This window comes from Fulmarus glacialis, unplaced genomic scaffold (genome assembly GCF_000690835.1).
Source record: "Fulmarus glacialis isolate BGI_N327 unplaced genomic scaffold, ASM69083v1 scaffold17561, whole genome shotgun sequence".
NCBI lineage: Eukaryota > Metazoa > Chordata > Aves > Procellariiformes > Procellariidae > Fulmarus > Fulmarus glacialis.
Window position 1 is genome coordinate 12,481 of NW_009194863.1, and position 25,357 is coordinate 37,837.

General features: G+C 42.4%; 2 protein-coding genes across 2 annotated transcripts; one reads left to right on the forward strand and one right to left on the reverse strand.

Annotated features, from left to right (window-relative positions):
- Window positions 1-434: 434 nt before the first annotated feature.
- On the forward strand, window positions 435-5,185 carry LOC104084172 (insulin-like growth factor-binding protein 7; the record flags this gene model as incomplete). The annotated part of the gene is made up of 4 exons (XM_009587913.1): window positions 435-544; window positions 2,074-2,190; window positions 3,323-3,449; window positions 4,941-5,185. Coding segments are annotated over 4 exons (374 nt in total), but the record flags the coding sequence as incomplete, so codon positions are not given.
- On the reverse strand, window positions 5,132-25,192 carry POLR2B (polymerase (RNA) II (DNA directed) polypeptide B, 140kDa). The gene is made up of 24 exons (XM_009587912.1): window positions 25,120-25,192; window positions 23,292-23,442; window positions 20,404-20,516; window positions 19,913-20,132; window positions 18,823-18,981; window positions 17,618-17,782; window positions 16,883-17,079; window positions 16,020-16,139; window positions 15,455-15,641; window positions 14,220-14,363; window positions 13,796-13,935; window positions 13,566-13,677; window positions 12,953-13,107; window positions 12,497-12,695; window positions 12,219-12,387; window positions 11,658-11,754; window positions 10,270-10,364; window positions 9,769-10,019; window positions 9,592-9,681; window positions 9,206-9,313; window positions 8,612-8,725; window positions 8,351-8,511; window positions 6,265-6,460; window positions 5,132-5,388 (listed from the first exon to the last, which is right to left on the reverse strand). Exons 1-24 carry the CDS (start codon window positions 25,188-25,190, stop codon window positions 5,299-5,301), a joined length of 3,504 nt encoding a protein of 1,167 aa, XP_009586207.1. The 5' UTR covers window positions 25,191-25,192; the 3' UTR covers window positions 5,132-5,298.
- Between the last annotated feature and the right edge of the window lie 165 nt (window positions 25,193-25,357).

Sequence of the window (25,357 nt, forward strand, 5' to 3'; positions counted from 1 at the left end):
GAGTTTCCATCTGGGGCAAGTGCCCATCAGCCTGAACAGGTCAGATGCACGTCTGTAGCTTTGGAGAGGGAAGGGCTGTGACGTGGGATCAGTCCAGCAAGCTTTGCTCCAAGCAGGGCCCCCCTTCACCTTATCCTCCAAACCCGTCAGAAGTGACTGGCCCCACTTAAAAGGCTAGCAAGGAGACAGCCTTGCAGTCACCCGGTGCTTAAAAGCATTTCTCCCTTTAGCCTGAACAGGTCAGATGCACGTCTGTAGCTTTGGAGAGGGAAGGGCTGTGACGTGGGATCAGTCCAGCAAGCTTTGCTCCAAGCAGGGCCCCCCTTCACCTTATCCTCCAAACCCGTCAGAAGTGACTGGCCCCACTTAAAAGGCTAGCAAGGAGACAGCCTTGCAGTCACCCGGTGCTTAAAAGCATTTCTCCCTTTTTGCAGGACCCTCCATTGTGACCCCTCCTAAGGACATCTGGAATGTGACAGGAGCACAGATCTACCTGAGCTGTGAAGTCATGGGCATCCCAACCCCTGTCCTCATCTGGAACAAGGTAAGGGCCCTGCTAGGAGCCCTTAGAGCAAACCTGAGGCAGCTGAAACTGCCTGGAAGGCATAAAGCCCACAGCAGATCCCTCCTTAGAAACACACATCTTTGGTGAGTTCTCCCATCTGTGCAGTTCTGTCCACCCCCAAACATCTGGCTTTGCTTAATCTTTTTCTAAACTCTTGTTGATCCTGAGGCAGAACACGACTTGCATTTCTCTTGGTAGTGCCTGGTATTCAGAGCACGCAGGGAATGTCCCTTGACCTGCTGTCACCCTGCTGGCGGCAGTGACTCTGAGGTGGCTGGACACGGCTCGCCCACGTCAGGCACAGGAACCTCACGGGGCAGTCATCTCCATTAGCCAGAAGTGTGCTGATTTTGGCAGCGCTGGTAACACCTGGCTTAGGGCAGGGACCAGTCTTGAGCAGAGAAGATCCCAGCCGTAGGGCTGAGAGCTGCTGCATGGCCCCTGTAGCCTCTTCAAATGCCGCAGGTTTGTGGACGCTTGGGAAGTTAAGCTAAAACAATACTAGATTAAGAATGCTACAGAGGAAAAAACTAGATCGGCCCAGAGATTGCTCTGTTCTGAGACAGCAAGCTCTATTCATAGGGGACCCAGAGCAGACTGTTGGGTGAGCATACGATGTAGGCAGCATTTTCTGCTTGTTTACAAGCAGATGCTGTGTTTACACTGACTGTCAGTGCTGCTCTGCTTTTCGTGCCTCTTCCTCATGGCCGAGAGACTGCTTGACCTGGTGATAACAATGGCTGAGCACCACTTATCCCATCCTATGCTCTGGACTCGGAATCGCAGCACTGAGGAACGACTGCACTGCTGCTCTCTCATCAATGCTGTGCCCACCAGGAGGGACTGCCTGGTTTGCTGCAGCAGAAACCTGCAGGGCTGTCCCTGGCCTGTTGGGAAGAGGATAGGTCATGCAGGGAGAGCCCATACCAGGAGCAACATTCAGACGCTCAGTTCTCTGCTACTGTCACGCTAAAAAGCCTGATCACTAGGAAAGTTGCGGGGAAGCCTCTCAAAAAAAAAAGGACAACAGTCAGCTCCTGCTGTCCCCCAGTCCCAAGCCAGAAAGCAGCTGCTCCAGGCTGCTGACCGGGATTGATGCAGGGCTCCCAGCAGCTGCAGGCAGCCGAATCCTCCTTGTTCAGCACAGGCATCGTTTGATGAGCTAAACGCACCCTTGGGAACGCACACAAGAATTCTGTGAGACTGTCGGTGCAAGGTATGTTTGCACACCCCACTGCCCAGCACTGTCCACACCAGAAAGCCGTGCTGCTCTATCCATTCTCCTGAGGCGAGGAGAATGCAGCCCCAGTGCAGATGCTGAGGCACTGGGGTGGTGGGGCTGCAGTACACAGAGGATAAGGTGAAATGCTGGCACTAGAAAAAACACTGCTGCACAAAACACATTTGTGTAAAACTAGTGTTGATCTTGTCTGTGTGCAGGTATGGTCCTAACAGTTCTAGCATAAATAAGCCCCGAAGTTCTCACACCTTTCTGCCCTTCTGTTTAGATAATTCGAGGACAGTATGGTGTCCAGAGGATGGAGCTTCTACCTGGGGACCGGGAAAACTTGGCTATCCAGACCCGAGGGGGCCCTGAGAAACATGAAGTGACTGGCTGGGTGCTCGTAAGTACTTTGTGTATGCACGGAGCTGCACAAACAGTACGGTGCAGTTTGCAAACAACCCACAAAGAAAGAACAGTACAGAAGGCACGTGGCAACAGACAGGGCATTTAGAGGAAAACAACCTGTGTGAATTAGACATGAAGGGTAAGGGTGTCTGCTGGCTCTGGTCTCACCCGTTGCAGTTTTTTACCTCTGTCTAGCATGCAGTAGAAGCATGCATTTTAGGATCAGAGAAGGCAAGACTTAAGTAAAAGATCTTCTTTCTGTATGTCATTACGTTCCTGCTGCCATTAGTGGGAAGGAGACCCTCTGCATGTCTAGGAAGGAATCAGTACAGAGGCAAGGCACGCCTAAGAAAGACCCACAGCTGAGGAGCCCTTATAGATCTGGCAGAACTGTCCTTTCCTCAGTGAAGCACATCACCTGCTTGAGAATAGCACAGTGCAGAAGCCATCAGCTGTCACTCAGCAGACCTCCCAAGCTACAGGAGTACCTGCAGGCTATCAGCGATCGCCACACATCAGAGGGAAGCAGTAGGGTGGCCAGAGGGAGCTGCTGTGCACCCCCGTAAAGGAATTGCAAGTACGACAGCTCCCAGCTGCAGAGGAGCTGGCAGCAGGGGAGCGCAGCTCAGGGTGCTGGTTCCCACACCACTTAGAGAAGGAGAGGTGGAAACAAGGTGAGGGAAAGGTTTGAGCCGATGATTTTGCTGAACTGGATGACTGGATGCAGCATGTTGCAGGAAGGCTTTTTCTTCCTGCCTCCCTCCCCTTACCATGCGGTGGTCTGACACATCTCCAAGCTAAGTAAACAATAAAAGAAAAGGAGGGAATGTTACAGCACACGTGATCTGGCCTAGGAGGGGAGAAGAAAGCTAGGCTGAGCCACAGGTCTGGGTGCTTATCCCAAACCTTACTGGAGAGAGCCACTGCGACCTGAACCAGGCTGTTTAGAGCGGACAGAAGAAATCATGCAGTCAGCGTGGTCCCTAAGGATTAACTGCTACTTCATGCACTCTGTTCATCTCATTATGTCTCAAGCAATTAACAAGTTATATAAAGATACCTTAAAACAGAATCACCTCCACCTATGCATACTTACTGGGGGATGGGGGGTGTCTTTCTTCCCCTAGATATCTCCTCTGAGCAAAGAGGATGCTGGAGAATATGAATGTCATGCATCAAATGCCAAAGGAGAGGCAACAGCTTCTGCAAAAATCCATGTTGTAGAAACTCTGCATGAAATAGCCCTGACCAAAGGTAGGTAGTGTGGTTGAACACTCAGCGGCTCTTTCCCCTAACAGTTTACTCAGGTATTTGATACAGAAGGACCACCTCTGCTTAATGCTTTGCACACTAGAAATACCAGTTTAACGTGCAGCTTTTACTGGGTTTGGCAAAACATTCCCAGCAAATCTCAGCTGCTAGAGTTCTCAAGGGATTGTTAAATAACCCCCCAAGTGCTGTAAAGTACTGGAGATTAAGATGCCAAATTAAAAATACCTTTTGGGGTTTTTACAAAGCAACTTCCAGTGGTTTTCCAGCCCTAGATTTGTATCCTCCTTTCACTGTTCTTGGGGCACTTCCAAACCTGCCCATCTCTCCTGGGAGCAGGATTGGCACAACCAGCCCCAAGAAGGAGCGGGAACTTCAGGCACTTAAATTGCTGCCAAGTCCCTGCACCTCCTTATTCTTCCCCATCCTGCAAACATCCTAGTCCCTGCCATTCTGTCTGCATGCTGGAGTGTCAAACGTGGGAGGGACCAGATACACCACAGCAGGCCTTTAGGCAAGACCTGAAGCCATTACCCTCCAGCCCTCAGCCAGTTTTCAGACCCAGGTCCTCTTCGCCAGGCTGTGTGCAAAGCTGATGGCAAACCAATCACCCTCATTCCAGCTGCAAAGAGGATGGCTTAGTACCAAGGCCACATGTGCTTCAGAATACATGTGGAGAGCGGGAACAGTAAGTGCAATCCTGCTAGAGGTAGAGGCACTAGGAACAAAGCATCCAGCTAGAGACTGCTGTGCTACCCAAATCCACTTTTGGACATAATCCTTAGTTTTAATCCCAGTAGCTTTATCCGAATGATATAGTCTTGACTTTCTGTATCCTTATATCCCTGAATAGCTGAAAGACTTCCTTTAGGAGAATATTAACAGCACCTGGCATTGAAGTAAGAGAACAAAATGAATCCCAATGTCACTTACGCATAGGAACTTTGCTAAAGGTTTTTAGCTAGTCTCTAATCCCTTTTCAAACATCTTATTTATGGATGTGAATGAAATTGAGTTTTACTGAGTTGTGCCATAAGCAGCACACTTATACCCCAGAATAGAAGATGTTCACTCCCCCTCTCACAGTAACGCTAGTACGAGGTTGTAGTACCGCATATTATATTGCCTCACAGTTTATTTCGTATATGCACACCACATGCCACAGCTGTTTCTTTTCAGCTGCAGGAAAGCTCTCAAGTAAGCATGCTGTAGCTAAGCAATAAGCTGGCAGTCCACAATTACGTAGTCTGTGTCCCATCTCCAGGTGATCTCAGCACAGAAAAAAAATGCCATCTATTACCACGCCCCTGCTGCTGTAGTCCTGCAGTAGGGAAGGAAGGAAAGAAGGAAGGAGGGGGTCAAGACTGAGTTGTCAGGTCTTGCCCTCAGCTAGCTCACTTGCTGTGCTACTGCCCCAGCTGTGATTATTAGCCCTCGGAACAGTACAGAGCATAACATGCTTTTGTTTTTTCACAGATGATGGTGCGGAGCTGTGATGTGAGGACTTTCACTTACGCACAGTTTTAAATTAGTATTTTGGAAAGCTGCAACCTCTGGCTTTTTCTAGCTCACTAATCATTCCCTCTTAACTCCCTTATTCTTTGATTGCCAATTTGCTTGCACACTTCTTTCACAGATACACAAATAAAAGAGATTCACAAGTTTGATTACAAATTTTAATTCTATTTACAGGAAATAAACATACTTTTGAACAGCACATAGCAGATGAGTAAAACTGTATTTTAAATGCAACCTACACAAAATGAAACAAAACCTGAGCACTTCAGTCTCATCATTTAAAAAGAAAAAAAAAACAACAAAACACTTTTAATGGCTAAACACTCATCATACGAGGTGCAATACTCATAGACATCAGTTCTTGGAAGAGGAGTTTGCAAGCGTAGGGCATCCGAACCAAAGATATCTGGAAAGAGATTTCAAAAGGCTTGTGATAGCACTCCTAAAGCATCAACTTCCACCACCCTCTACACAAATAACTTGTCAAGTTTTTGGCTCCAAAGTGAATCTGAAGTTATGCATGAAAGCATTTAACAAGAATTGCTCACAGACAGTAACAAAGAAGGAAGCTGAGACTGTCTGTAGAGGCTACACAGCAGCTATCCAGAACACATTTTTAATGATAAAACCTGCAGCCAAGGGATCTGATCTTAAACAAGAGCCATTTAACAAGAGAACACATGCAATAGCAGAGTGTGCCTGATGGGCAGTAAATGCAGTTAAGATTTCCAGCACACATCTCTAATAACCCCAATGCCATTGTTAGAGTTGCAGCAGTCAGTCCCTAGCACCAGAACAAGCTTGTTTAAGGCAACTATTTTTATCTCTGCTGCCACTCTCCCAGACATAGTTCTGTAACCAAGCACACACTACAGAGCTTTTTTTTTTATTAAAAAAAAAAGTGCAACACAAAAGACCTCCCATGGGGACCCAGCTCTGCAAGCATAAATATCTTCATGGGGACAGTCACAAGGGCGATGGCTCTAAATTCCTGTGATTCTGAGTTTTACTTCTAAAAATAAGCTCTCAAGTCTCTGAAAACTCTGTGCTGCAAAATACTTGGAACAGCATTTCCTGCCAAGTGACAAGCCAACACTGTAAAATTAATAAGGAAACATCCAAATTAACTAGGACGCTATAAACACTTAAAACAGTTATGAAACTAAAATAGCAATTGTTCTGGTGCTTCTTTAAATATTTACTTCCCTATCCTCCTGTTCAACCGAGCGGCATTTCCTCTTGCCCACAAAGAGAAATGCTGGCTGATGAAAACCACCCGTACCTGAGTTTTATTACGGCATCCCCGGCATTCATAGGTGTGAGTCCTTGTGTTTGCAATCGCCATGATTCCACAGAGGTTACAGACGTGGACTTGGTATGGGTCTGAAGCTTCAAACAATCTTTCTCTCAAGAACTGGGCTGCTCCATGAGCAATCTGGCAATCTCGTTCCATTTCTCCAAAACGAAGGCCACCATCACTGAAAAGAGAAGAAAAGGAAAAAACCTGAACTTTTGAGTTCATGGGCAAAAGACATCAGTTGTTCTTGGTGGAACAAGTAGCTTATCAGAAACACAACAGCAGTATTACAAGGCAGGAGTAAAGCTGTGCATTAATTTTCCTCTAACACCTGAGAATAAACCTTAAGGAGTATGCGAACACAATAATTTGTAATTGCTGCTGAGCATTTCTAAAGCAGATGTCAGATAGTTAACAGCCACAGCACAACCATATAGCAAAATGAGGTAAACAATTAAATCGTTCTCTAGTTATCTGTGGTGGGTTTAACCTTGGCTGGCTGCCAGATGCCCACCAAGCAGCTCTCTCACTCCCCCGTGTCGACAGGGGGAGAAAATAAGATGGAAAAGCTTGTAAGTCGAGGTAAAACCAGGGAGATCGCTTACCAATTACCATCACTGGCAAAACTCAGCATGGGGAAAATTAGTTTAATTTATTGCCCATTAAAAATGGAGTAGGATGGTGAGAAACAAAGACAAAACTAAAAACATCATCTCCCCTACGTTCTTCCCAGGCTCAACTTTACTCCTTTATTCCCAACTCCTTCCTCCCCTCCCCATGGTCACAGGGGAAATGGGGGCCACAGTCAATGCATAACAGTTCCTCTCTGCCACTCCTTCCTCCTCACACTTTTTCCCTGCTCCAGCGTGGGGTCCCTCCCATGGGATAATCTTTCACAAACTGCTCCAGCATTAGCCCTTCCCACGGGGTACGATCCTTCAGGAACAGATTGCTGCAGCGTGGGTCCCCCACAGATCACAGCTCCTGCCCGGAGCCTGCTCCAACGTGGGCTTTCCACAGGCTGCAGTGTGGATATCTGCTCCAGTGTGGTCCTCCACGGGCTGCAGGCAGATGACCTGCTTCACCATGGTCTCTCCACAGGCTGCAGGGGGAATCTCCGCTCCGGCACCCGGAGCACCTCCTTCCTCTCCTTCTCTGACCTAGGTGTCTGCAGGGCTGTTCCTCTCACATTTTCTCACTCCTCTCAGCTGCTGCGCAGCATTTTTTGCCCTTTCCTAAATACGTTACCAGAGAGGCACCACCTGCTTTGACCAGCAGCTGGTCTGCTGGAGCCAGCTGTAAGTGGCTGTGTCCAGCACAGGGGCAACCCCTGGTCCTTTCTCAGAAAGGCCATCCCAGCAGCTCCGCACACTTTTTCCCTGCTCCAGCGTGGGGTCCCTCCCATGGGATAATCTTTCACAAACTGCTCCAGCATTAGCCCTTCCCACGGGGTACGATCCTTCAGGAACAGATTGCTGCAGCGTGGGTCCCCCACAGATCACAGCTCCTGCCCGGAGCCTGCTCCAACGTGGGCTTTCCACAGGCTGCAGTGTGGATATCTGCTCCAGTGTGGTCCTCCACGGGCTGCAGGCAGATGACCTGCTTCACCATGGTCTCTCCACAGGCTGCAGGGGGAATCTCCGCTCCGGCACCCGGAGCACCTCCTTCCTCTCCTTCTCTGACCTAGGTGTCTGCAGGGCTGTTCCTCTCACATTTTCTCACTCCTCTCAGCTGCTGCGCAGCATTTTTTGCCCTTTCCTAAATACGTTACCAGAGAGGCACCACCTGCTTTGACCAGCAGCTGGTCTGCTGGAGCCAGCTGTAAGTGGCTGTGTCCAGCACAGGGGCAACCCCTGGTCCTTTCTCAGAAAGGCCATCCCAGCAGCACCTCCTGCTACCAAAACCTTGATGCCTGCACCCAATACATATCTTAAGCCAAACACATGAAAATGGGTGGCTCATTGGGGTAAGCTAATTAAGTTCTAGCTGCAAAGTTGAGGCAGCTAATTTTTAGGGCTAAAAACTTCAAAGAAAAATAAAACACTGTATAGAAACCAATAAACATCCTTACCGAGATCTACCTTCCATGGGCTGTCTGTTAAGTATCTGGATTGGCCCTCTTGCACGAGAATGAATTTTGTCATCTACCATGTGCTTCAACCGCTGATAATATGTAGGACCAATGAAGATCTGTGATGTGATTTTTCGACCAGTGAAGCCATTGTAGAGGACCTGAAGTAGTCAATGCAATCACTGAATCATAAGCCTTACTATCCATCAAATGTACATTAAAAAAAAAACAAAAAACAGTGAATCGATATTTTGATTATACCTCATTTCCTCTTAGATGATAGCCATAATCTGATAAAAGATTGGAAATCTTCTGCACATTGACAGCATCATTAAAAGGTGTAGCATCACCAATTTCTCCCTTGTTTGCGGACACCTACAGAGAATAGATTTGCAAGAGCTTGACAGATTTCTGAAGGACTGGTCAAACAACATTAAGCTGGTTCAAACAGTTTTAACTCTTGATGCCAGAACTTGAGATTCCATGCCAATGATAGTACCGTACCTTGCTTTGTTTATCAGCTACGCAATTTATAGTGAGATTTTAAAAAATACACAGTATCAACAATTTTGCTAGGTCACGGGAAATGTCTGGAATAAAGGCAACAGATCAGAGAGTACACCGTAGTCTGACGTGCTGGACAAAATTTACAGGACTGTAGGTCTTCCCCAAGAAACCTGCTTTTGCTATCAAAACTGGAGAAGAATCCTTATTTTTTAGTGGATTAACACCAGGGACTAGTATCTTTTAAAAAAAAAAGAAAAACAAAACCAAACCCAAAACACACAACAAAAAAAACCCCAAAAAACATTTTAATTCATATTGCTCAGACATGCAGCATAAGATTCTTCTCACCTTCCCCTGAAGACACTCAATCAAGTGACCAATGGTCATGCGGGAAGGGATGGCATGGGGGTTGATAATTATATCAGGTGTGATGCCTTCACAGGTGAAGGGCATATCCTAGACCAGGGAAACAGACAGTCAGTACTTCCTAGAATATCAGCTTTAAGAAAAGCAGTTGCATGGATTCAAATTAAATCTTTTAAAGCATTTCAAAGGCACTGAAGTACCATGTAAGAAGCAGCTGTGTCCCTTTCTAAACTACTTTAGCTAAATTTAAGTCAATATATTGCAACTGAGTAGATACTCCACAGGCAACTCACTTAAGGCAGTTCCAATGCTAAGAAGATCAGAGATAAGATGTTAAAAAGGAGAAGAAAAAAAAAAAAAATCACTACCTCTTGCCTGTATTGGATACCACAGGTTCCTTTCTGACCATGTCTGCTGGCAAATTTATCTCCAATTTGTGGGATTCTTACAGACCGTACCTGTAAGCCATAGGAAAACATTCAATTGTTAACCTAAATACAGAACGAAAATGATTAAAAGTAGAAGGCACACATGTCAGTGCTCACCCTAATCTTGCAGAACTTGTATCCTTCCTGGTTAAGGGTTACCATGACCTGATCTACAATACCAGTCTCACTAGTTCGCAGAAAAGTGCTGCAGTCTCTCTTTGTGAAACGTCTGTTAGTGCTTTCCAGTTCGTCTTCATTTTCTGGCAGCGTTACTGTTTTGCCAATGATGACATCATCCCCAGACACACGTACCCCAGGTGCTATCAAACCATCATCATCAAGTTTGTCATAGATTGCATGTCTCATACCTTAGGGAAAAAAAAAAAAAGAAAAAAGACTCCCAAATTTTTCAACATACTTGCAACTTCAGACTACTGCTAAAACGTTTAAAGATAATTTTATGCAAGTATCTCAACTGATGTATTTTGCTATTAATACAGACATAAACTGCTATTTTGTATGTCCCAAAATAAAGACGAATCAGTTCAACAACATTAACAACTTTGCCCACAAAAACTGAATTTAAAAACTCAGTCTTCATACATGCCTATATCTTACCTTGGCAAGTTTCGCGTGTAGGCTTTTCAAAAACTTCCTCTTGGTCATACCCTTTTTTAGACTCTTGCTCTTTGTATGAGCGATAGAACACAGACCTGTAACACAGTTATAAAGCCTTCTCCAGTGAAACCAGCATCATTTTTCCTGATCTGTGCATCTCAATTTCACTATAATCACCCTTTTATCACATATTATGGCTACTGTTACTAATGACAACCAAAACAAATAACGTTCATATGCCACACAGCCTCTCCTCTAAAGTCTTGTTAATCTGACCATCACTGAGGAGGGGAAAACAGAAACAAAAAACACCCCACCAAACAAAAAACAGTTTCAGATGGCATTTTAATGGTCACTTTTCAGATATTCTCAAAGTACCTATGGATAACATGCTAATTTTTGATGAACTGTAGAGACCTTCGGATCTGCTTGACATCTCAAAAGTAGTTATTATTCCTAAAGATTATTCACATGTTCATCGTGTCATTCTCATATTACTTTTCTCCTTATACCTGCCATTTTCAAGCATTTTTAGGCTTCTACTGCCACCTTGCAGTGCCACACTCAGTACAACTGAGCTGCAGTGGAAAACTTTCAATTTATATAGGCTTCTTTCTTGGGGTTTAGGGGTTTTTGGTTGCTTCCTCAGTTGCCAGCACACCAAAGCCACAGCCTTTCAGATAAATATTATCCATATTTATTGCTTCCATGCACACAGGAGGTTCTATAAAAGCTTCACTTGAGCCATAAAAGTCTACCAGTCTCATACTTATTCTACATTGGAAGGCCGTAGATCCAAGATACCAAGCACACACTTCTTGGACAAAGGAAAATGAACAAAACTAGAAACCCACTGACTACAGCTAACCACAGCCATCCAAAAACTGTAAATGCACAACGTCACATCAGTTGCCCGTTGTCCCAACAGCAGTTCCTACTACGGAGAGGAACATGCCAATCCTCTCTGGTAGCAACTGTCATGCTACTAAAGACAAGACTATATTACAAAGCTGCAATATTGCCATTAAGAAGTTCATATAACTGGCAAGAGTTATATGAAAACATAACAGCAGAGAGTCCAAATATTTTTTCATTTAACCATTGTACAAAGAACAGAAAACACAGTAAAGACCAAAATGGAAGAGTGGGAAGTCAGGTTACACAAAGGATGAACCATTCCTCACTGTGTTTTGCCAAGAGACACATTCACCATTTTCATTGTGCTGCTCCCTCCACCTCCGTTAAAAAAAAAAAAAATTAATTAAAAAGCTTCTCAGGTTGGAAAGATTTGGAGAATGGTGTCTTCCAGCGTAAGATGAACTTTTCTTGAGCCTCTGGACAACTCAGTCTACTTAAAAATATAGTTAAAAAAATTTACAAAGTCTTACCTGAAAAAGCCTCTGTCAACAGCAGAACGGTTCATGATGACAGAGTCTTCCTGGTTATAGCCTGTGTATGATGCAATGGCTACAATCGAGTTGATACCTATAATACACAAATACTTTGAAAGGATTCACACATACCAGACAGGCACTACTTATAACTCAAAATAACCCGTATTCTCTACAGTGAAGCTGTTCTACCCTTTCTGAGATAAAATCTCCATGTTCCACACACAAAAACCACGTAGTATCAGCAAATGCAGCTTTGGATAGAAAAGAGAGTCAAGAGTGACCCCTTGTGAAGAACCTAGCAAATACCAATACAGAAAATGCACTTTTCCAGTTAGATTTTAGCAGACTATATGGATAAAGTAGTTTCAGCTGCAACACTAGTAATATATTTTTTGCGATCTAGGTGTCCAGCTACAAGTTAACATTTAACCCTATAATCAATTTTTAAATTACAAACATTTGCTAAATATTCAGGTATTCTACACAAAACATATGTGACATAGTTTAAATAAAACAGTAGTATATTTGTTTAATAAACATTAACCGGAAACATACCTGCTGGTAACTCTCTAAATCGCAAGTACTCCATGGAGCGTGTTGTTACAAGGGGCTTCTGAGGATAGTACAACACATGTGCCAGCGTATCCATACGAACATGAAAGTTTGTAATGTAAACTCCCATAGCCTGTTTACCCATAGCAGACTGGTATGTGTTCCTGGGAGACTAGACAGACAAGGGAAGACCAGTATATATGTACATAAAGCTCTTTACACGTACACATGTGGGTTTTCTATCAACTTTAAAAGCAGGATGTCAGAAGTGATGCACTGACCTGGTTGTGATCAGGGAAGGGGATAATAGATGCACATACTCCCAGGATCATAGACGGGTGAATCTCACAGTGTGTATATGTTGAACAATATGCCACACCTTTCTCTTGCAAGTCATCTGGAGTCATTGCCAGCATCACAGTCTCTTCTTCCAGTGTATCAATGTACTCTACTACACCGCTGGCCACGAGATCCTGCCAACTGAATAACCAATGTCTGAAATACTCAACTAACACATAAAATGTGTCTCTTCAGCAGTAACAAGAATAGGGACTTGCCTGGCTTATTATTACTACCACTGCCTCAGTGTGATAAAAAAAAATGGATTAAGCTACCAGGCAGAGAAAGCATCTTTGTGTTGCACAAAGCTTTAACATTTCTCTTTCCAATCTGGGGGAACGTGCAGCTTCCAAGATGGAAAATCAGACATTCAGTTGAATTTCAGGAACGTATCTCACCTGTAATTGTTATACTCTCGTTCCTTCAGTTGGTCAATATGCCTTTTTTTCAACAGCAACTTCTGTTTTTCCACAATTAAAAGGGGTCGACAAATTCTGCCTGCATCAGTATAGATGCGGATTTCTCGCTCACGAATATCCCTAATCATTGAGACCTGTACAAGAAAGCAGCATCCCGTGAGTACAAAGCCTCAGTCTGGAATTAAAACTACAGAACACAAAATAGGGTAACAAAGTTCCCTAACACAAAGACCTTACAAGTGCTATCAGCAGCACAGAACAAACATTAACACTCCTACAAACAGAAGCATTTCAAGAGACTATTTTCAACTGTTTTTTCAACTGGATCCTCTTTAAAAAAAAAAAAAAAACAAAAACAAAACCAAAAAAAAACCAAAACCAAAATAACCCAAAACCCCACAACATTAAACAAACAAACAAAACCAAAAAGCACCAACCCTAAAAAACTCCCAAAACAAAAAAAACCAAGCAATGTGAAGTATGTTCAGAAAGAGCCATGCAAATAATGCTATTTGGAGCTTGCAAAGTAGTATCAAGGCATTATCCTCTCTCATCTAAAAATACACCCAAACTCTAGATGTAAAATTTATACCTCTGACACAATGATGTCCATCTGACGACGGAGCTTCCTTAGGGTATTCATGAGCTGCTCTGGATCTTTGTGTATTCCTACCCAGCAGCCGTTAACAAAGATCTTGGTAGCACTACAAAGAGGGAAAAACAAACAAATAATAATAAAAAAACCCCACCAAAACCAAACCCTTGAAGTGTTGTGCAGGATAAAAAGCTTAAGTCTGTTTATACAGTTTCATTTGCACATACTCAGCTATTGCTGCTGGAGATATTTCTTCCAGGTTTTCCATACTCCACTCTTCCAAGAATTCCAAAATTGGGGATGGCTGAGACCCCACAGAAATGTAAGCCATCAGGGCTAAGTTCTTCACAAGTCCTACTGCATGACCCTAATAGAAACACAAAGATAACTTGCATTTCCAGATCAAGAGATTTCCCCCAGGAAGATCCAAGAACTTAAACTTCAAGTCCTCAAGGAACTGGACACAAAACATGCTATTTACTTTATTAATTTCTACCATTCAACTACAGAGTTAACTATAAAGCTAAATATTCATGTCAGCGTTTCAAAAAAAGTGCAAGTGATCATCACAAATGCCATGGCTATAAAACAACTAGCAGATAAAAGCAGTTAGGCATGAGTAAGCACTGACAAAAATATTACTTTCATTACCTCTGGAGTCTCAGCAGGGCAAACCATTCCCCACAGCGTATTGTGCAGCTGTCTGGGCTTTGCTAGTTTACCATCTCTACCAATTGGAGAATTCAGGCGTCTCAGATGGGAAAGCGTAGATGCAAAAGTCAGGCGGTTTAACACCTGCACGTAGTAAGGAATTCAGTTAGTCACAGCTTTTTAAGTGTGTTATTGACAGGCATCATGATACATTAGAGCAAGGGATCAATGCCCTCTAGAAATTATGTACTTCAAAAGAACTAAAACAGCTCTGATTTTTGTTAGCTACTTTTTAGTTCACCTCCATTAACCTTAGACTAAGTTTACCCTTAAAATCTGGTTTTTGCAGTATAGCTTACTCTGATCAGATAACTAGAATGAGTGATATTCACGAAAATACTTTTTGAGCTGCATTTTCACCAGGAGGGTTTGCGAGAGCAACGACACAGAGATCTTTTCAAACTTAGTTTGAAAAACAAAGACAACTGAGTAATTAGGAGCAAATCAGCTTTTATATTCTTTTCAGAGTCTGCTCAAGGCTTCTCAAAAATTTAAGAAAATTTAATTTTACAGTCTGAAATGTGAGAGTTTATTTAAAAAGGAAACAAGTACCTCATACACATACACCAACAACACACCATCCAGGGACAGCTACCATCTTCGCTCCTTACCTAACTTCGCTTTCCCCAAATTATGATCTCACCAGGGCTCCAGACAACAAAATGTGCTGGCATTTAAAAACTCTCACCTCTTTCCACCTTTATGAGAAACAAGCTCAACTAAGCACTGCTGTGGGCTAATAAAGTCAGTGCTCCTCATCATTAGCTGTGGAATGCATAACTATTATATTACAAGATGTCACTCAAGGTTCTTTAACCACCTGTGAAGCACTGGAAGTAAATAAAGGAAAGAAATCTGTCCTCCCTAAAGATTCCCTGGGACTTGACCAGACACACAAGCATATGCTCTAACACAAAAAGTCTTTACAGGAGTTACACCAACTGTTCTGCAGTGAAACAATAGCTAAAACCAAAAAGAAACAACAAAAAAACCCAAACCCCCACACCAGACTCAACTACTTGGATCTTCATCTGTTTCAGCTATGGAAGTTTCCTTTTAAAAGTGGTTCTATTTAACATACAAAATGCATGGCTGCCAAGTAATGTCAAACTCTTCCATGGTATACTTTTACGTAAACCTGACAAATGCTACCATACCTTATTCAGCTATTGTACCTGAGATACTCCTGCTCTGGCCTGATGAGCTTTCTTCTGATCACCCCAGTTTCCAGTTGCCAATGAATACTTCAAACCATCTGAAATAATTCTTGTCTTAATCGCCAGTTCCAAGTTGAAATCTTTCCCTCTGTCAATAAACTTTTGTGCATATATTCTCACTTCCTTCAGCAAATTCTTAAACATTCTGTAGAAGATGCCAAGAAACATGATTAAACAGTACTGTAGCAATTCAGCCTACCCAGCACTATCTGGAAAAAACATCACTGGCCTCCTGAACAGAAGCAAGTAATTTGTAACTAGAGGAGGAAGGCGGGGGGCGGAACCAAAACAAATTAACCTGTTTGTGAACATGCACAAATATGCTTCAAAACAAGCTGATGCTAGCTACCTGCTATCAGAGGAAACTTACGCACTTCACGAAAAAGTCATAATCAGATATAGGCTGTGTTGCCCAAGACCGGATATCAGACACAACAGAATAGTCTGATTGATTTAGAAGCACAGAGTTGGCAATACCTCTACCATTAATTATGTCCAAAGAAAATGTATATATTATAGTTACCCTCTGAACAGGAAAGCTAACAGTGGCCCAGCAAGATCCAGTCTTTTGTTGCCATAATGATCTCTGTCATCAAGCTCTCTTCTTCCCAGTGCTGCCAGCAACAATCTATGAACCATGTACCTAAGCAAATAAGATAGTTTATATTTTAAACCAACAGCCCACATTCACAACAAAGACCACATGCTTTCATAGATAAATCAGTGAGCTGTTTCCTAAAGGTTGCCTATTCTAGATCTTTAGGATACTGCTGTCCTAAAACATACCTCTTCAGCACTTACGTCCTTAGAGGTGCATGACCCACTGGAAGTTCAGGTAACTACAGAGAGAAGTTAACATTTACATCATGATGGCAATACATCTTCTTTAACATGTCTGTCCTGTACTGTAATATGGGCTATGTTTAAGGATGTGGAATCAGGTGTAAAATGGTAAGTCTCCTGACGCTATGGTTCATCTGCATACCAATAAGCAGTGATCAAGAGGATGTGCTGTTAAAGAGTGGGTTTACATTACAAACAGCTTATCTGTAGTTATCTACACATTAGTTATCAACCTCTATACATCCGTCCATACCACCTGATGTCAAAAGGAGTAATTTATCACTATCATCACATCTAACTTAAGATCCAGAATGCGTTGGAGGCTTGTTTTGTTTCAATTTTTTTTTCTATTTTATCAGCATTTGAATTTTCTCAGCTAGGAAAATAATACCAGTGCCCTAAAGTTTATCACTGAGTATCCAGAAGACTGAGGTTAAAAACAAACTCCCATTCAGTGCGTTATTCCGATCATAACACATATATGTGAAAAAAATCTGTATCCAGTGTCCATTTGCAGATGTGTGACAGAAAATACCGACGTACCCTAGAAAATAGGCCTTTTTGGTTTCACAGAAGTCACTGACACCAACATGCGGGAGCATTTCTTTCTGCAAGACTTCTTTAGCGTACTTGATTCTCTTTTCTTTCGTGACACCTGGCTTTGCACCTCTTGATCCAATGAAGTTTAGAGCAACATTTTGCTCCTGAATGACAAACGCTTCATCCAGAGAAGGTTTGACCTAATGCACAAAATACAGAAAAATCCTGTAGCATCCAGTGCCTGTTGGGGTTGAAGGAAACTATGCAGTAGTTTGCTGATGATTCTTTTCAGGAACTGCTAATTGCTGATCCAGGCCTTTCTGGTTTTACTACAGTAGCTCTTTCAAGAGCAGCAGCAAACAGTAATGGAGCGCGCAGGAAGCACACAAAAAATAGTTTAGACTTCAGAAAATAGTTCCCATTCAAGTGCATTCTAGGCCTGTTGCTGCTTCAGGTGTAAACAGGGATTTTACAATTAAAGTCAATGGCAGCAGGATAAGATGCTACCTCTCCAAATACATATTAACTCTTTAAAATTTCCATTGCACTTTGTTCACTTGAAATACTCACTGGAATATGTTTAGGCAGAGAACTTTTGACATTTCTAATACACAACCCACAAAAATAATAATGTAATAAGTTACAATTGGAAAATGAACAATACTTTGAAAGATGATTAGCCACACCTACACACCACCAAATGTCAAGCCAGGAAATAACTTATTTAACATATATTACCATTTCCATCATTTCCGGATCTTCAAAATCATATATGATGTGCTCTAAAATGTCCCTGTCGGACACAAAGCCTAGTGCACGAAAGACAATTATGATGGGGACTTCTTGCTTGATATATGGCAAAGTTGCTACAATGCGCTGACCAATAGCGCTCTTCTTCGCACCCTGAAAAGATGGGGAAAAACATACATTAGTCTTAAATGGTCTTGCCTTTAAATAAAAATATCTCTCTGGACTTGGATGATACAGCATAAGTGTATTTATTCAAGCACTACAGGAAAACATGACTTAGCAGGCCAGCTAAGGAGCTATTCTGAAACCTTACTCCAGTAGTGACTTTTTTATTTTAAAAACATTTCTAACTTTAGAAGTCTGCAAAAACTTGGAAGGTTTTTGCTGATACAAAGGAATTTGAATAACACTATTCACTCACTCGTATGCATTCTTTCTCTCCCATTGTGTATTTGCAAAGAGCAATCCTATCCACCTTCAGCTTTCCTTGTGTCAGCTTAAGCCCAGTTTTTCTAATCCACTGTGTAAGACCCCATTCTGGCGATTATTCAAGTAGCTGCTCCCCCCTCCCAGAAAGGAACAAACATTGTGGGATGCAGAGGGACAACCATTCAAGAGTGCCCCAGCCATCAAGAGTGGGAGTGGCGTAAGGCTTCTATTAAAGTTACTCTTTGAACATGTTTGGGAATTTCCAAACATCAGTGCAATGGTAAATGAGTACTGACACCTTCTGCTTTTGAAGTTATGAATAGCACTTATTTCCCCTCACAGGTGGCACAATTAGATGTTAAATATGAATTAATATGTGGTCTGCAAAACACATCTAAACCTTGGCCATCAGCAAAGACAGGGTCCCTGCTCCTGTTCTTGTCCTTTGTCAAAAAACCAGGAAGCAACTTGTTTGGATTTTCTAAAAACTCATTTACAGTAATTCTAAAATGACTTTTTAGCCTTGCCCTATAACCTGCCACAAATTGGGTCTTTCTCAAATTATTTGTCCCAGAAACAGGCATAAACTATGAAAACAGAATACATTTTCATTTAGTTTTACCTTCTTTATAACTTAGCATCAGAAGAAACTTCTTTTCAAAATCCCGAAAGTAAATCACATGAAGAGACAGGACAGTAACAAAACTCCTAAAACAATCTTTAATGTAAGCCCCAGGGCAGGGGTTATTACTGCTTAGGCATACCTGCCCACCTCTGGCCAGCATGCTAACCCATATAGTACTTGTTGGTCGAGAGGAATTTTCCAGACAAGATCTACACTCTCCTGTGTAGGCATATTTTGAATCCTTCTTTGCGAACACATACACTGTGTTTGTAGCCATTTTCTCTTGAGCAATCAGAACCTGTGTTAGAAACAAGAACACTAGTAAATAACTGACAAAAGGGCATGCTGAAAGTAACAAGCACAGTGTGTTTCTACTATTCCTTCAGGTGCCTTAACTTTAAGAGCACTGCACAGCACGAAGTCAATTTGCCAAACTCAGTTGGATTATACTTTACATTTTAAAAATACAGTATTAAGCAAAACATACACCTAGTTAAGACAGAATACCCAAAAGATTCCGAGAACACTGTTCTCTACGATGTACTTACTGCATCTGCGAGCTGTGCTGCGACATTTGTGTTAGCTTTAGGCACAACACTGATAAAGAAAGCATTTCACTATCTGTTTCCAAGGCCAACGCACTACACAGGCATTTAAATTTAAATGCCAGCTCTGACAGTCAAAGCCAGATTTTTTTTTTCCCCCCAAGAAGAAAAATACAATTCTATTTCTTTTGCTGCGTTTGCCCAGGTGTCAGTTAGAAAAAAACAGCAGTTTCATTGGTGAGGCACAAGCATGGAGAGGATATGATTTGCTAAAGCTGAATCCACAGTGATCGAGGGAAGAACCTATTCTTATAATAAAAATGCATCTATACAGCTGTGAACAAACTGGAGGAGACTCTGAGTGAAGAAGTATCTCATTTTAGAGTGCATGCTGCTCTGCAATGTTGAAAATGGAAAGGGAAATATCTAGAGTACTTAATGGCATTCAATGCAAAACAGTTTATAAAACTGAAGAAGGGAAACGTGCCTCAGAGAAGAAGAAAAGGTGGCTCAAGAAAGTCCTAACAGAGGACTAAAAGCCCATCTTTCTACAAGATTACCAGTGCCCGCAGTAACTGTGATACACTGGAATAAAAGTGGTTATGTTCCTGGCAAAACGTATGGAAACAAGTAACAGAACTTTCAGTGTCTGTAAAGATGACTGTGCAAGGTATAATCCCTTACCTTTTCTGATCCATTAATGATAAAGTAGCCACCAGGATCAAGCGGGCATTCATTCAGTTCACAAAGATCACGGTCAGTTAAGCCATTCAACAAACAGTATGTTGAACGTAACATAATAGGAATTTTTCCTATGAAAGTTTTCTGATGCTGTGTCTGTAACTGATCCTCCCCTTCTTTAATAACTGTTTTAGTTATATCCACATACAAGGGGGCTGAATACCTACAGAATAAAAACACCATTGTGTTATCACAATGGTCAGTTATTACATCAGGTTGTATAGAAGAATAACGAATGCAGTTATTCAAGCACTCACTAGTAATATTAAGCATTATTAACAAATCACCATCTGGATTTAACAATTAGACATCGAAATTTAAATAGAGCCGTAATTCTTACATTTTCAAGGCACTACTGAATTGAAAAAGACTATAAATTAATAATGTAGGGCCAGTCCTTCCTTGTGTTTGCCCACTACAGAGTTTGTTCTTACGTAAGGTTTCTCAGTCTGGCTTCATTGGGCATCATAGGTGAGGGTGCTCCATCTCTTTCCCAATGTGTAGGTTTGGAGAGGTAGATTTGTTCAAACTTCAACAGATACCGGGGCTGGAAAACAAGACGACATTTATCTGTAATGGAAGAAACATCCATTTTGCTTGTTCAAAAGTGGCCATAGAGCTTAATACCCAATGCTGCTGCATGTCCTCAGCTTAAGGTATGGAAACAATCCTGCTTCAGATGACTAGATCAAAAAAGCACTCAAAAACTTTCAATCTTTCTAAACATCTCATTAATAAAAAAAAACAGAGGAAACTGAAGGGTCAAAACCATTGGTAAGAGAAGAATAAAGCAGCCAAATAGGTCTTCTTCCTATAAAATAGTTAACAAACTCAAAATCTGCCAAGTCACTGAATATATTAACAAATAGAATATGCCTTACATACGCCTACTTGGACATTTATTGTTTATGTAACTTTAGATAAAACTGCTAGTTTTATGATGCAAAAAGGTGAATCTGCTTCAACACATACAATGAGACAGCTGACGTATCAAACAAGGTGTGAGTTTTTGTAAAGCTTTGCTCCCATGCATAAAACATGAAATTTAATAGCTTTATTTTAGTTCCACAGAAATCCTTTCACGTGTTACAGTGAAACCATGGGCATGAAAGGACAGATACCTTTCAGCAATAGAACAATTCTCTTCCTACCGTGTCCCTTTGCAGAGCAGAAGCTAACACAAATAAAGGACTACCCAACGAAGTATCTGCCTAGAAGCCAGCTGAGAATATCTATTACTAAAACAAAACTTGAATTCCATGCAGGCATTTTACCGTATCTGAGCCTTAAGGACTCCGCTGTAGCACACCACCAAAGCAACACTTGCTCTATCAGAGCAAACTCCGATGCAGAGAAAAAAAAGTCAGCTTATGATTTATGTCACAAGTTGTTTTAGCCTTTCTAAAATACATTTTCAAAGTGCTCATATTCAGCCCTTTCTCTGGACTCACCATTGAAGGCAAAGGTGCAAATTACCCATCCCATACACTTTGTCTTAAAAAGGTGGTTTCTGTGGCTCTATGTAACATCTGTTTTGTTTTGCATCAATTTATCAAAAACCCACAGCTTTCAGACAAACTGAGTGTCACTGCTGCTCTATCCACAAGATATACTAATAACTAGCCTTCTGTATTCAAGATATTCTCTCTTATTACTATCCAAAACTGCCACTGGAGAAGGATAACCTTTATTAATAACTGAAAACAGAGCAAGTTGGGTAACACCAGTTCCTAGGATGATTCTATAGGATCAGTAAACAAAGTAAGACTTGAATTATTGGAAAAGACCTGAAAACAATCTGATTTCAAAAAGGCACAAAAGCTTCCTACAGTAGTAGGTGGCAGAGACCTGTTGGCAAACATTTTGTAAGCCAAAAAATTTCTCTCAATTCTTACCCAAAGAAACACCTTTTTCCTGGATTTGTAGCAGCAGCCATGTACACTACCAAGTTTCTCAAGTTCTTATGCAAGCGCTCTCAAGGAGAACACATTCACCGTAATTCCTATCTCTGAGCATGGTTGCCAAACCCTCTGATGTACTATAAATTGCCCAAATTGCCTTCAAAATTTGAGGCTGAGAAGTGGAGGGACAAAGAAACAAAAAAGTTGAATTATCCAACACACTCAGTCTCCTTAAATTAATCCAGTATCTTCAAATGAGGCAAGAGTTTGCCTGCAAGTGACTCTGAAGGAAAAAGCAAGTTTCCTTTTTCTCATATCTAGACCTATTCCTAAAAACTTTAATTTGGTAAATAAGAATAAGAAACTAACCTCTCTGATTTGAGAAAGTAAAATACTAGCTTTTGGGCAAAAAGAAGCCAGGCACATACCATGCTTGCAATCTGAACCTTAACCATGTACAGTACATATAGCAACCACAAAACTGCACAGCTAGAGAATTCCGCAATAATATACATAGAATAAAACAAGAAACGTTAAGGAGAATTACAGTGAGATAAAGCTTATGAACTGTTTGTCTAACAAAGAAACTAAAAGAAATCTCAGTTATTTTCTCTACAGGATAGTTGTTTGCCCGCAAAAAAATGCAAAGGAACAGTCAAAACGTGTAACAAGTTCAATGCTCAGGTGTCCAAAATTTCCTTTAAATCTCTATAGGGAAGCACCAAGGTAGTGACTAATAGCAGGGGAACAGATCGCTTATGGAACTGGGATCACACCACATGAGGGACAAGGATGCCACTGTAGAAGCTGCACACTCATTGCAGAAGAGCCATCACACAGCGCAGACCTTAGACAACTTGTTCTCCTTTGGAACATGGTGCCAATAGAAGATGATGAGCAATGGCACCCTTTGAAAACCTGGACCTAACTTCGGCCGAAGAAAGCTACCAGAGAACTTTTCAGCCATAAACTTTTCTTGCCATGGTAAAGCTACTGAAAATCAAAATCCCACCAAAACATGGTTTGCTTTTGGCTACCTGACTTGCTCTACTACATCCCTGTCAGTGCAGTTTCATACAGTAACTGACAACATGAGCTGCAGCAGCTTATTGTTCTTGGCCATTTCTCAACTCAAACACAACGTAACCAGCAGGAGAGAGTAACTCTATAGGAGAGGGAAGTTCGATTCCATGGATAACAAAGCTCTTGCATGTGTTTCTCAGCCATACACCTGAATATCTGGAAACTTGGCCGTGTACCTCATAGTCTCCAAAGAGTTCACACTTCTGTATTATTGACTGCATGAACAGTGTCACAACTCACATGTATTTCCCTCTCTTGAGATGGGGGCTGAATAAAACCCACATAAAATCATTCTGCATTGTAAAAACACATCACCTCTGCTGGGGGTCTCCACTTACCGGCTCTTCCACTTCTCCTGTGGCATGCTGGGCTTCAGCTTGTAAATCAATTGGTGGAGCATCTTCAACAATTCTCTGCACAGACATCTGAATAAACTCATCAAAAGAATCCAACTGTTGCCTGACTAAACCCTTTTCATCAAAGTAGGAGCTAAAAAAAACAAAGTGCATTAATGTACAAGAGATCTTAATTTATGTACTTTATACGTCAACAAGCTTAAGATGTATTTATTACAAAACGTTCAAAAACCATAAAATACAGAATCAAACACATTCACTTTTCCCAAGGCACAGACACTACAAAGTGACAGACTTGCTGCCACCTCTTGCCTAAGCCATGACTATACACAGTCTACCTTAAATTAGAAGGGAAACATGATGACTGAAACCTCAGTAAAAGTGGCATCAGCTAAAGTTTTCAAAAATATATATAAATTACTTTGCTTTAACTAATTTTCCAAGCTGCAGTAAACTGAGTGCATGCCCCTGAGTAAAGGTAACAGTTCTCAGAACTTTGCTTAGCTTGGACCGCCCTCTGTTCCAGCCACACAGAGATTCCCAGCTTCATTCCTTCTCTGGATTTCCCCTACTCTTTTTGTCACCCAGCTTCAACCCCACACTACCTAACTGTAAAAATCAAGGCCTAAATTTGAAGCCCCACATCCTAACTTTTAATGGGATGACCTAAACATGTCTGCTGCATGAGCTCCTGCCAGCAAGCTCCTTTACCTCACATTCCTGAAGCCAGCCGGGGAACCCACACTACCTCAGCTTCTGCCCCACCACTGCCAAGATCTCTAGAGAAAACTGGTAAGAACTACCTCCCTATCAATAAACTCACACTTCCCCAAGAAGGGGAACACACCCTTGGCTATCATGCTGTTCCCACAGTGAATCTTGCCAGCGCGGTCTGCTATTGCACAAGGGGAAGGAGGAAGGGAAAGGGCAATCTGTATCACAGAACAGTTGAGGTTAGAAAGTACCTCTGGAGGTCATCTTGTCCTATCACCCTGCTCAAGCAGGGTAATCCCAGAGCTGACTGCCCAGGACCATGTCCAGATGGCTTTTGAATACCGCCAAGGACAGAGACTCCATAACCTCTCTGCGTAACCCATGCCAGTGCTCAGTCACACTCACAGTAAAAGAAGTGTTTCCTCATACAGAGTGAGGTGCAGCCTCAGCTGAAGGACTTGCCGCAGTTACCTCCCACCTGACTGAAAGCAAAGGTAGTGCTTTTCACGGAGCTGCATGAGAAAGGACCTCCTCCTGCCTCCAAAGTTTCTCATCTCTGCTCTCCATCCAGACTGCCTGTGGGACCATCCCGGCAGATCTATTGTTCTGTTTGCAACTACTGCCCTAAGACACCAGTCATACACATATGAATGATGCAATTAGCAAGAGAAACACTTTTTACTCAGTTCCACACAGCATCCCACTCCTTAACAGTCACAAGAAGCTGCAGGTCCTGGACGTTCATGTCTTGCTAAAAAAACACTAACATGGTGAAATAGCTAAGAACTGATTTCCTAATGCCAGCAGTGAGAGTAGTGGGCAAAATCACGTGCTTGATATGGAATCAAAATCACTTCTTACTGCATTCAAAATAGTGTACCGCACTGGGGGTCAGTAGGGCTTCTTAATCCCTAATGACAACCCTGCTGTTTCTGCTTACAGCCCTTCTGCTCTGAAAGTGCACACCTAAAACCACGCAACTTAGCACAACCAAGCCTGCAGCTTCCACGACATGCTGCTAGCAAGCTGGACATTACCTGTAAGACCAAGAGCACATATGCTGAAGCGTTAAGAACAGCGAGTTTTAAAAACTCACCTAATAACAATCCAGCAGGCTTCTTGCCACAAGTCCGGGGTGATTTCATCATCATCTTCATCATACTGCATATCTGTCGAGGAAGCACAGCGTTTAAGTCAGGCTCCAATCACCTCGGTGTCTCTCCTCATCCGATGAGGGATCCTCCGGCACCCCAGCAGCGCCCCTGGCCGCCCGAGGGCCGCAGGAGCCTGCGGGAGACCCCACCGCGCCCGGAGCAGCCCCCACCTCCCGCTCC

What these genes read in the sequence shown, in the direction of transcription:
- POLR2B (XM_009587912.1), bottom strand. Translation starts at nt 25,190, where the DNA reads ATGCAGTATGATGAAGATGATGATGAAATCACCCCGGACTTGTGGCAA. An exon ending in ATTTAGAGAGTTACCAGCAG is followed by an intron (nt 11,755 to 12,218) that starts GTATGTTTCCGG and finishes TGTGTATTATAG; the next exon opens with GTATCAACTCGATTGTAGCC. An exon ending in CCCATGGAAGGTAGATCTCG is followed by an intron (nt 6,461 to 8,350) that starts GTAAGGATGTTT and finishes TTCTCTTTTCAG; the next exon opens with TGATGGTGGCCTTCGTTTTG.